At 34.4% G+C, this 12,104-nt stretch overlaps 2 protein-coding genes across 4 annotated transcripts; one reads left to right on the top strand and one right to left on the bottom strand.

The window, feature by feature from the left end:
- Positions 1-2,386: 2,386 nt before the first annotated feature.
- On the bottom strand, positions 2,387-7,434 carry LOC137810775 (Cyclophilin-like peptidyl-prolyl cis-trans isomerase family protein). Of its 3 annotated transcripts, none has more exons than XR_011080968.2 (8): positions 7,204-7,434; positions 6,475-6,588; positions 6,226-6,374; positions 5,558-5,630; positions 5,372-5,461; positions 4,709-4,748; positions 2,858-3,069; positions 2,387-2,777 (listed from the first exon to the last, which is right to left on the bottom strand). XR_011080968.2 is itself a non-coding variant. In XM_068612199.2 (8 exons), exons 1-8 carry the CDS (start codon positions 7,312-7,314, stop codon positions 2,757-2,759), a joined length of 681 nt encoding a protein of 226 aa, XP_068468300.1. In that variant the 5' UTR covers positions 7,315-7,434; the 3' UTR covers positions 2,387-2,756. The 3 variants fall into 3 exon arrangements, 1 of the variants encoding a protein (XP_068468300.1); XM_068612199.2 differs by having other exon boundaries at positions 2,858-2,940; XR_016518466.1 differs by having other exon boundaries at positions 2,623-2,777; positions 2,858-3,081.
- A 1,646-nt stretch (positions 7,435-9,080) lies between these two features.
- On the top strand, positions 9,081-10,613 carry LOC150029018 (uncharacterized). The gene is made up of 2 exons (XM_090297892.1): positions 9,081-9,861; positions 9,901-10,613. The coding sequence occupies exons 1-2, from the start codon at positions 9,081-9,083 to the stop codon at positions 10,611-10,613; spliced, it is 1,494 nt and encodes a 497-aa protein (XP_090154018.1).
- The last annotated feature ends 1,491 nt before the right edge of the window (positions 10,614-12,104 follow it).

Here is a 12,104-nt window from a genome sequence, read left to right as displayed (position 1 = left end):
TTACAATTAAGAAAAATTACAAGTAAAATTCCTATTCTACTTTTGACAAGAATGTAAATCCTACTCTACAATTGTACACTAGGTTTATGGCATTTTTGAACATGTATAGAAATGTTTCTTTACCATCAGTATCAGAGTCCCAATATTCTTGTATCTTCCTTGCAATGGACCTAGTAGTTGAGCCTGAACTTGGACCTGAGCTTGGCTTTCTTTAATCAACACTCCTTGCACGAGGTGGGCCAAACGCGGGGCAGGCTAGCCCACACTGTTACCCCTAATTGAAAATGTTTAGTGATAGTATAAAGTGATTTGAATTGCATTTATGACTAAATTAAAGTGTAAGAGTGGTATGTGTTTGTTTTGTATATCTGAGTGATTGGATTTAGTTTAGAAACAATTAATATATATGTTGACAAAGTAGTTCATTGATTGTACCCTTACCATTTTGAGTAAAGAAATGCCAATTTTAATGTTGTAGGTTTATGAAAATACAAGTTTAAATGTAAATTTTGGTGAAAAATATTAATAAGATCAGTTTTGAGAAACTTTTTTCTGCATATCTCACTCAAGCGAGAATAAGGTGAAAAATAGTGTGTTCTCGGGTTCATTTTCGCTCAAGCGAGAGAGGATCTCGCTCAAGCGAAAAAGGGGTGAAATTTAGGGTGCTCTTGAGTCCATCCTTTCTCAAACGAGAGGATTTTTGCTCAAGCGACACTCATTCTCGCTCAAGCGCGATTATTTTTTCTCAAGCTAAAAAAACTAAAATTTTAAGATTTGCTTATGTGTTTTTGTTTTATTATAGTTTATTGTTTTTAATTAATTTATATGTGAGTTTTAATTATATATTTAATTAAAATTTCTTTAGTTTTATGTGTTTATTTAAAATTTGGATAAAAAAAAATTGTTTTCCTTACAAGATTTGGTGTGATTAAATGGTATGATTTTGGATCATGTAAGATGTGAAGTACGCAATGATGTGAAAATGTTATCGAGTCATAGTATTCTCAAGAAAGAAAATATTGTGTTGAGATTGTTAGCAAATTGTATTGATTTGCGATGTACTCTAAAGGGACAATCTTGACCCTAGTGGTATCTTGGAATTATATAGATGAAGAGTATCAGGTTATGAGAATCAAAAGAGGTTCATATGTTTTTGTTGGGGTGTGAAAAAGAACATGGTCTTTCAGGTCAAATAAATTAACCATGACATACAAGGAGGTTGAGGTTGATATTATTATGCGCATAATTGTGTGAATTTACAATAAGTAGTATGATAGGGACAGGTCTCTGAGTGTTAATTTCAATACACTAGTCTTTCGAAAATAGAGTTGAGTGTCTATGATCAATGGATTTTTTATGAGTAATGTGGAATCTTGGATAAATTTGTAGATACTTAGTCGTTTGTAAATGAAAATTGTTTTATTTAAAACTTTATTGAAAATTTTAAAATAATTAGCTTACCATGTTACTTGTGATTACATATGATATTTCAGGTAATGGTGCTCCACTTTGAATTGAAGGAGTAGTTTATGTTTAAAATTTATGTTTTACTTAGTATATATTAAAATCTGTATAAAAATGGATATATTTAAAATATTGTAAGATTAATATGTAAATATTTATTTGATACTTCATACATATTATAATTTCATACGTGGTAAAACAGGAATGTAACAAAATCATTATAAATAAAATATTATAGATAAAACAAATAATATAAAAAATATGGTATGAAAAAATAGTATATAAAGGAACGAAAAATAATTTTTCACTCAAGAAAAAAAATATATTGAATACAAGCACTGCTCCGGTCAAATAGTTTTCCACATTGCACTACTTCAAATAATTTTCAGATAAAAAATTGGTTATGGACATTACTTTAAATAGTTTTGATGGCTGAATTATTCTAAATAATTTTCATTTATTCTACTCTTTATAAAAAATTAAAAGTGACATTTTATGTATACAACATATCTGTGGTTATCCTATCCCAACATATTTGTCCCATATATTATATTCTCCCAATCTAGAAACATCAGAAAATATATTTTTCAAAATCGGAAGCATCTTTTCTGATTTTATTGTAATCTGTAGCATTTTAAAGGTATCATATCTGTATTATTCATTTAAAAATTGTTATGCGTAACTATTTGCTTTGATTTTAAAACCGTTACATTACATCTGTTTCTGTTAGTTATTGACACGATGCAAATGCAGATAGTAAACATATTCAAACGTATCAGTGTTTGATTAGAATCTTCTGATATCTGAACGTGTATGAAAACAGGGATGACCTAAATACACTTCACCTAAAATGCAAATTTAAATGAAAATCCTAATAAATATAAATGAAATAAGAAAATTGCATGGGCATTAGATTAGGATCAATAAGAAAATTGTAGCTTTGAATTGACTAACTTCACCAGTTTCATAATCATATTCAACAGTACAAAACTAATTATATTAAAACCTAATCAAACAGACCCTCAAGCCTGTTTATTTTAATTATATCCCAAATCTTAAGGCCCCAGGACAATTTTTTCAAAGGTGAAATTTTGAGTGTTCAGGAAATGGCATTTGGATTGGGGTATACAATCAAACTCTTGAGCCTGACACTCTGAATTCATGCCTGTGCATACTTGGAACAGTTTCTCATACATAAAAAAAAAGTATCTGGATACACTACTTGGACATTATAAAAAATGAGAATGCAGCAGTGTAATGTTCATTCCAATTTAATAGCAAACTTGCATCTATCAGGGGAAGCACTTCATCCTCTGCAAAAATGACGCATGAAAGCTATGTTAACAAGTGGAACAAACATTATGGTCTTGATTCTGATAACGTTTCTTATTACCTGTCGTTCAACTTCGACAGCTGAGGCAGCTAGTTTAAGCTTCAAAATTGATCTGTCTTGCTGACAATTTTCTGTGTCTTTGTCTTATAGAAAGTACAGGCAGCAAGATTTAGTGGGAAAGAGAAGAGAATCCAACACCAATATTAAGAAAAGCTAAGAGACGAACAGACTGAGTACTAGATAGAACTTGGAATTGCTTTTCCATCCAAAATCTGCAATGTATCCTAATAGTAATCCTGATCAGGTTACTAACTAGCATGGGAAATCAAGCAAACGAGACTGGACTTTCTATAAGGATATGATTACATCAGGGTTTATCCATGAGTCTATTCTAATTTAACTTTGGATGAGCTTTCCAGGGACACACATAAAATTATCCAAACTGCATTATTTTGCAAACTGCATATTTTTATTGAGGAACAAAGGGAAGTCATTGCCTCTAAACTTGAGCTTTGGAGTCAGACTTTGGATAAAAAAAAGTTTTACTTGAATGAGAGTAAGAAAGATTACATGGAATGCAATTTTATTGGAAAACAAAGGGAAAATAATTGAAAATAAAAATGAGTCTTTGATATTATTAGGAATCGGATAGATTTAATTTCTTCGTACTTCTCTTTTTATGTTAGTTTCCCTATTTCCTTTAACAGGTTTAGTGTTTTAGCCTAGAAGAGAGGAATGTATTCAGTTTTTTTTTTTAACAGTTGGAATCAAAGCTCCTGATCCCAAGGGCTCAATTTCTGCTACCACTGTTTTGTTGTTGTCTTGCTACGTTGGCGACTGACTACACCAAGAGGAGCATCTCCTCATCTCTTCCAGATCCCCAAAGAATTGCGGTCATCCAAGTGCCTGGTCTTATAAGTATCAGTTCCATAAGCTTATTGGGGTGTTGTCTTGAAGGTCACATATATAATGGTGTTAGTTTTTTTCAACACATTATCATTCTTCCCTTATCTTATTATGTCAAGTTCCAAGGTCTTGTCTTTGGATCAGTTTCCTTGGGCTATCAAATGTATTTTTATCTTATTATCCCTCGAACCAAAAGGAGTAAAAGTGTTATCACCTTCAATGAGGACAGATGGATGAGGATTTATATACCTCTGTTTTCAGTTTGGATGGATCAATAACGTGGAAGGGTCATTTCAAACAAAGGGGGTTTCTGAGGTGACTATGGAGGGAAGAGCTTGAGTTGGTTTCAAGGGTAGGAATCTTGTACTCATACCGATTTCAATAATGTTTAGGAACATAGACACTAGGCTTTTTCTGCCATCCAGGATCCAGAATCTTTACAACATCTTGTCAGATCTAAAATAAGAGGGCTTGGGGCACGACTAGAGGGAGCCATCTGAGACTTTTGCCAGAACACTTCTAATCGTAGAGCAAGTACAGCTTTTGTATTTGTCAAATAACTAGTTTTTATCAGTCGGTGAACCCAGAGATGCATCACAAAAAATATGGGCATCTTCCAATGCATTTTTTTACAGTATTAGTAATTCACGATATAACATTTGGTATTAAAAGCAAAGTTACCACCACAAAATTTAATTCCTATAGTCTTACTCAATTTTATGTTTCAGTCCCTATAATTTATTCTTTTGGATATCAGATCTTTGTTTCAATTTGTTCGATTTTGGCTCCTGTCATTAGGTTTTAGCCCCTAAATATGTGTCCCTAATTTCCATAAAGATCTGGTCCTTATAGTTTCAAATTGCATATTGGTCACTGAGGGACAAAAATCTAAATATACAGGGCTAATATTCAAAGGAATAAGGAAAAAATCCAAATCAGGTGAAACTACTAATTGCTAATTTTAACCAACAAGAAACAAAAAACATTAAATTGAAAGATTCTTACCATAGTAATATGATGACAAGATGGTGATGCGTTCCATTGGCTGGAAAAAGAAAAACAGAATTATCCAAGTACAAAGGAAGAAGTAATCATGTTGAGTAACTAAAGTTTGCACCAACAACATGAAACGAAAGATAAGCATATACTATTAGAAAGCCAGCAGAGCTAAGAAGGTACAAAATAGGCAATTGATCGGTTTAATGCTGATAACAACCCCAGCAAAGTTAAGAAAAAATTAAGTTTCAAAACATTTAAATGCAGACTTCAACATTCAGTAATAAGCATAAAAAGTATTAGAAATACCAGCTTGTAGTTATTAACTTCACCCTTAAACATAAACAGGTGTTGTCACATGAATATAATTTTTTGAAGGCAACATATCAAACGAGAAGAACTCCTGTTATTGTAAGAAATAAGCACAATAAATATGGACAAACTATTAGAAATTTAGGTCATACTTAAATTATCAAGATTAAAAGATAAATGCACAATTTTTTTAAATGTTCAAGTAATCATTAAATCTTGACTGTCAATGGAAGTTTGCATGACCAAGATTTATAATTCTCATTTCTCTCAACAACCAAGAGTTATAACTTAATACAGGATTGAACATTCTATTATGGGAAAAAGGAACAATGCACAAGATGGATAAGATTTCCAGTTTACCATTACAAATATACCCTCTTTACGGGTAGGTAGTTGCTCGAGCTTTGCCAATGTTTCATCACCTTTAGTAACTTTTCCAAATATTGCATACTGAAAAGGGCTTACATCAGTATATCAATCGTAAACATCACAAGATATGAGTGAATGGTTTGCAACGATATTATATTGCAGTTATAGTTACCAAACCTTTCCATCAAGATGAGGAGACTCTCCAAGTAGTATTGAAAATGAGGATGAACCACTGTCTGGATCATCATACCTGTGAGAACAAATTCATGAGTCAATAATATTTTCTCATCAACTTGATGAAAACTTATGTTTTCAATTCATTTTAGTTTTCATCTTTTAGATATCAAATTATTTATGCGCTTTTGCCAATAACAATATTTAGGAATAGTTCGTTCATGACATGGAACTAAAACCTCTATGACTAAGTGGTCCACAATGCAATCCTTATTGCCCACATTTTTCTAAAAATACAAGTTAGAAACTTTCCAACACAAGGTAGGAAGGCCTGTGTATTACTATTGTGCACACAACAAATCCAAAGGTATCTTGCTTGAGGGGACATGCTAGATTACTACTAGATATAAAATCATTCGTGAGCTTTCACCCAAAAAACTCAATTACCAACATTATGTATGTACTTGTTCTTCTCAACAGTTGTACTATGAAACTCGAGCAATCATTAAACCTCAGCTAGAGCAGACCAAGGTAATATGATGAAATGTAACGCAAAGCTAGAACACCATATCAAAATTGAACAACCGTTTGCTGAAAATCTACACTGATCATGAAATCAAGAGCTTCAGCAGACATATGCAAGCAGCAATTACTTTCTAGAAAGACCTAACCTTCCCATGGAAAGAATACCCCGAACATGTTTGACGTCACTAAATTCACCAACAACAGTCTTTTCAGCCTCTCTTTTCTGATCCTCATTCATGGGAGCTGATCTTCCATTCGCAACATCTGCTACTTGGGCCACAAATCCCTTATCCACCTGGGTATTGAATCCAAAACCATTTACTCACAAAGCAATAAAACACCCACCGACTTCATAGAACCCAATGCTCATTAGTTTTCTTTCCAGAGAACAATACCCGAAAGAAATGGTTAGTGTTATAGCCTCCAAGTTTCACGAGCTTAAAAATATGGTCAACAGTTTTGGGTGCAACAGTTGGAAAGAAACCAAATTCAATATCCCCATACTTTGTCTGCATCAGAAAACACAAGAATCTAAGTGCACACCACAGGTAACAAACAAAAGGAAAAATTTGAAATCAAATTCAGAAACAAGTTACCTAACTGCAAGCAAGATGGGACTTTTCATTGTACATGCTACTTAATTCCAGTTTTGACTAATACGCAAAACATAAATAAATTAGATTGTCTCTATCCACAACAAGGGTATCCAAAGTCTGAGCTTCTCCACTACTTAATAGTTAAAACAGCTAGAACGTGTGATTAGTTACAAATCAGTTCCGATAATTTTGTTAGAATAAGTCAGGTGTTTTTTTGTTCGTGGTTCCTATCCTGTAATCATGTAATCCCTTTATTTTCGAATGAGTAGTTTGTATAGACTTCTATTTAACTGAATCAAATGTCAGTGCAGTGTGTGGCACTATAGAGATCTGCGCTACTGTTCAAAAATCTTTTTATCTGATTGAAGATCTTTTTTTCTGATTTTAATAGAGAACACGACTGCAATTCTACAGCAGTGAAAGCACTAAGCATGCGTCAGACTCAGTTCAAGCTTTTACTGTAAATCCAAGAATTACAAATGAAAACAGAAAAGGATCAAGCTTCATAAAATATTCAAATAGAAAAACCTGAAAGACGACGCGAGTCGATCCCAGTTCGGGTTCCAGAGCGGAAATTGCAGATATTAAGGCTAACAAAATGCAACCTTTGATCCAAAATCTGAATCCTTGTATCCACATTTCGTCCAACGTTAGATTTAGCACCTTTTCACCTCCTAAAATTAGAGTCAACCATTACAAGTACAGAAAACCAAAAACTGAAAGCTTTTTTCTGTCAGTAGTCGGTACCATTCGTATTATGTTTCTTCTCTTTTTTTCAGGAGATTTGTTTGGCGGTTTCTTCCTGTACCCCAACAAATGACTTCCGCACCCTATCATTCTTGGAAAAGACCATTTTACCCCTTTTACAAATGACTTTTAAATTACTGTTTTCGAAATATTTTTGGAAATATTTTCTGGAATACATGAATTCTAGATTTACCATTTCAGAAATTAAAAAAATGTGTTCTGAAAAAGATATTTTAAAATGACTTTTTGTCTTTCAGATTTTCTATTCCATAAACACATTTTGCTTACAGAACTCCTATTCTGAAAATACTTTTTACTTACGAAACCTTTATTCCGAAATCAACCAAAATTATCAAGAATAATTCGGGTAATGTATAGAATGTAGGAGTGCAGGAAGAAAAATGTAGGGGTGCAAGAAGAAATACCCAATTCGTTTTCAATTATTTGTTTCCAAATTCTTCTACACCCTTTCATTTTCTTCCTACATCCCATAAATTTTCAAAATACCTAAATTATCCTTGATAATTTTATTTGAGAGCATAGTTTTTATGGCTTCCATGGCAATGGTTGGTTTGTAGGTGTGATCATTGTGGTTGGTGCAGCAAACTTTAAGCTTAATGGAACTACGGTGAAGGTGTTGACGTGTTTTTTAAGGCTTCACTGGTGGTTGGAGATAAGAAATGGTTGTGTTGAACTATTTTTTATGAATATGAGGGCGTGTAAATTTCTTGAAATTGTGTTCTTGGAATGACTTTCAGAATCAGTAATTCAAAAGATAAAAAAATAAATTCTTCAATCAAAATCCATAAGCTAGAAAAATAAATCATTCTAGAATGGGGTGTTCCAGAAGTCAAACGTATTTTGGGGATAGAAAATCTGGAAGAGAAAAAAGTCATTTCAGAACAACAGAACACAATTTCTTACTTCCAAAATGGTAAGTTTGGAATGTAAAAAATGTGTTCCAAAAAGGGTTTTTTCATAATACAATATGCATGCACTCCCCCAATTGGCCTCTGAAATTGATTTCTCTGCAAAAGTTCTGGATTATAGATTTCGGAAGTAAAAAAAAATCGTTTTATCTTCCCTCTCCTACGAACAACATAGCGCGACTCTAAAACCTTCGTCCATTAAGCCTTCTCCGATGAACAACGTAACACCACTCCAAAACCTCTCACTAAGTAGCGCAATGCAACTAGAATGCACCACAATGACAACACAAAGACACCAAAATCGCAAGGTTCACAATGCACACTATAAACACAAACATTAGAGAGAAGAAGGAGGAACGTTTAGACTAGAGTTTGTTTACAAAATTTCAGGGTTATTTTGTCCTTTCATGTTTTTTGTGGGGTGCAGGAAGAGAAATGTAGAGGTGTAGGAAGTGTTGAGATATTTTTGAATAAGTCTTATGTTACTGTTATGTTGTGCTAGATATTAGGCATTAGTTATGCAGCTGTTAGATATTAGGCATCAGTTATGCAGTTATTCTAGTTTTTAGGAAATAAAAATCTGTTTCCTATTTTTCTGGTTGTTTTTATTTGTTTGTTATCCTACTGATGTATTGCCTATATAAAAGGCTATTGATTGATGAATAAAATAGTGAAGTTAACAGTGGTATCAGAGCTTGAGTTACATACAATAGCAGCAGCTAACATTCAATGGCTTCCTCAGACAACTTCGTACAACCAGCTATTCCGCGCTTCGATGGTCACTATGATCATTGGAGCATGCTCATGGAAAACTTCTGGAGGTCCAAGGAGTATTGGAATGTTGTTGAATCTAGAGTAGCAGAACCAGCAACAGGAACTACGAAAGCTCAGAAAACAGAATTTGAAGCCTTAAAATTGAAAGATCTTAAGGCTAAAAATTATTTGTTTCAATCAATCGATCGTTCCATTTTGGAGACTATTCTTTGCAAAGAAACCTCCAAGCAAATTTGGGACTCCATGAAGAAGAAGTATCAAGGCAATGTGAAGGCAAGAAGGGTACAACTCCAAGGACTCCGAACTGAATTTGAGAATTTGCGTATGAAGTCAGGAGAAGCAGTTGCAGATTTCTTTTCAAGAACTATGGCAATTGCAAACAAGATGAGGATCCATGGAGAGAAAATGCAGGATATCACAATTGTTGAGAAAATTCTTCGATCAATGACACCGAAATTTAATTTTGTTGTCTGCTCTATCGAAGAATCGAAGGATATTGATGAACTCTCCATTGATGAATTGCAAAGTTCTTTGTTAGTTCATGAGAAGAAAATCATCCAACAAGATAAAGAAGAGCATGAGCTGAAAGCAACCACAGATAATCAGTTTAAAACAAATGGAGGTCGAGGTAGAGGCCGAGGTCGGAGTAGGGGGAGAGGAAGCTATAGTCGAGGTAATCAACAGTATCATCAGCAAAATGATAATCAATTTCAAGGAAGAGGAAGGGGACGTGGATGTGGAGGACATGACTCAACAACTCAGAGACCAAAGTTAGTAGACAAATCAAATGTTGAGTGTTATCGCTGCCATAGGTATGGTCATTACCAATCAGACTGTCGAACAAATTTAAATAGACAGAGTGCAGAAGTATCTAACTTTGCAGAGAAGGAAGAAGAAGTTTCTCTCTTGATGGTGTGTTATGCAAGTGAAGAAACTCAAAATCTGTGGTATTTGGACACCGGGTGTAGCAACCACATGTGCGGAGACAAGAAGGCCTTTTCTGAATTGGATGAAAGCTTCCGCAATACCGTCAAGTTCGGTGATAACTCTATTGTATCTGCCATGGGAAAAGGCAATGTCACTTTACATGCCAAAGATAACTCTTTTCACACAATTTCTAATGTGTTTTATGTTCCATATTTAAAGACCAATTTACTTAGTATTGGTCAGCTACAGGAAAAGGGTTATGAGATATCCATTAAAAATGGATTATGTCGAATTGAAGATTCAAGGTTGGGTTTAATTGCTCAAGTTAGCATGACAGCAAATCGTATGTTTCCACTTCAGGTGCAGAGTTCGAGTTCTTCCTGCTTCTCGGCCAACGTAACAGATACATCGTGGTTATGGCTTTTTTGTTATGGCCACTTGAGTTTTGGTGGCTTAAGCACTTTGCAACGAAAGAATATGGTCAGTGGTCTCCCTCAAATTGAATCCGACATTTTAGGATTTCTTGTATTGAAAGTCTTCTTGACAAGGGATTTCAGGTAAATGTGTCCCATTGTGATAAAAATGGTACAAGTGGTTGCTTGTGCGAAAGTACCAATGTGGAAGAAACTCGCACTTGAAGGGGTGATTGCTAGAATTACAATTGAGTTTGACCCACATCGAGTGTAAATGAATCTGAAGAGCAGTATATAAGAAAGAAGACTCACATACTCATTGTCTTAAGGTTTTGGGTTGGAAGTGGTGTCTTGACTTTCTTATATGAAATTATCATGACTTATTGGTTTTGAATCGCCCTAGCATTTTTCCACAGAAAAAAACTCATCATTTATAAATGTCTTAGTTCTACTGGGAAAATTTACATTTCAAGGCATGTATTCAATTTGCTAATGGTTTCCAAAAATACTAAAGTTGTGTCAACTCATGTTTTTATTTCTTCATCACCCTTTTGGTTTCCAAATAACATGAGCAATAGTCAATCCCTCCTTGTATGAATCATCAGCAAACTTCTCCAAGAGTATCATCAAATCATGTAAGCCTCACTTTATTCACCAAGAGAATCAGACAAAACAATTGATGCAACAAATTCTGAAAGTGTCAAGTCCAATCAATCATCAACCGAAATTGACACCATCAGGCTGCCAGTCAGTGGAGAAATTCAAAAAGAATTATCATTCTATGATGACTAGAGGGAAGAGTGGAATTTTCAAGCCAAAGTTGCCATTTACTGATTTTGCAGAGACTACTAATAGTCTTGACACAACAGAGCCTCACAGTGTTGCAGCAACTCTAAGTAAATGATAATTGGAGGAAGGCGATGCAAGCTGAGTACCAAGCCCTTCTCCAAAACAAAACATGACATCTAGTGCCACTATCCTCTAAGCATTCAGTGGTTGGTAGCAAGTGGGTCTTTAAGCTCAAATGGAAGCATCCAACACCACAAAGAAAGGTTGGTTGCACAGGGCTTTCACCAAACTGCCAAAGTAAACTTCCTTGAGACTTTCAGTCCAGTCATTAAGCCCACTACGATAAGAATTATGCTTACCATAGCTGTCTCAAAAGGATGGGTGATTCAACAGTTAGATATAAATAATGCATGCACTCCCCCAATTGAGCTCTGGAATTGATTTCTCTGCAAAAATTATGGATTACAGATTTCGAAAGTAAAAAAAAAAAACATTTTATCTTCCTTCTCCTACGAACAACATAGCGCGACTCCAAAACCTTCATCCATTAAGCCTTCTCCGATGAACAACGTAATGCCACTCCAAAACCTCTCACTAAGTAGCGCAATGCAACTAGAATGCATCACAATGACAACACAAAAACACCAAAATCACAAGGTTCACAACGCACAATATAAACACAAACAATTAGAGAGAATAAGGAGGAACGTTTGGGCTAGAGTTTGTTTAACAAATTTCAGGGTTATTTTAGTCCTTTCATGTTTTTATGGCGTGTAGGAAGAAAAATGTAAAGGTGCAGGAAGAAACATGCATAGAGACTTAATTGTGTGGCTGGAATTTCTTCTTTCAC

The sequence above is a fragment of the Phaseolus vulgaris genome, chromosome 2, assembly GCF_051622355.1.
Source record: "Phaseolus vulgaris cultivar YP4 chromosome 2, ASM5162235v1, whole genome shotgun sequence".
NCBI classification, from domain to species: domain Eukaryota; kingdom Viridiplantae; phylum Streptophyta; class Magnoliopsida; order Fabales; family Fabaceae; genus Phaseolus; species Phaseolus vulgaris.
The sequence above is the reverse complement of the archived record's forward strand: the minus strand, read 5'-3'. Positions and strand labels throughout refer to the sequence as shown.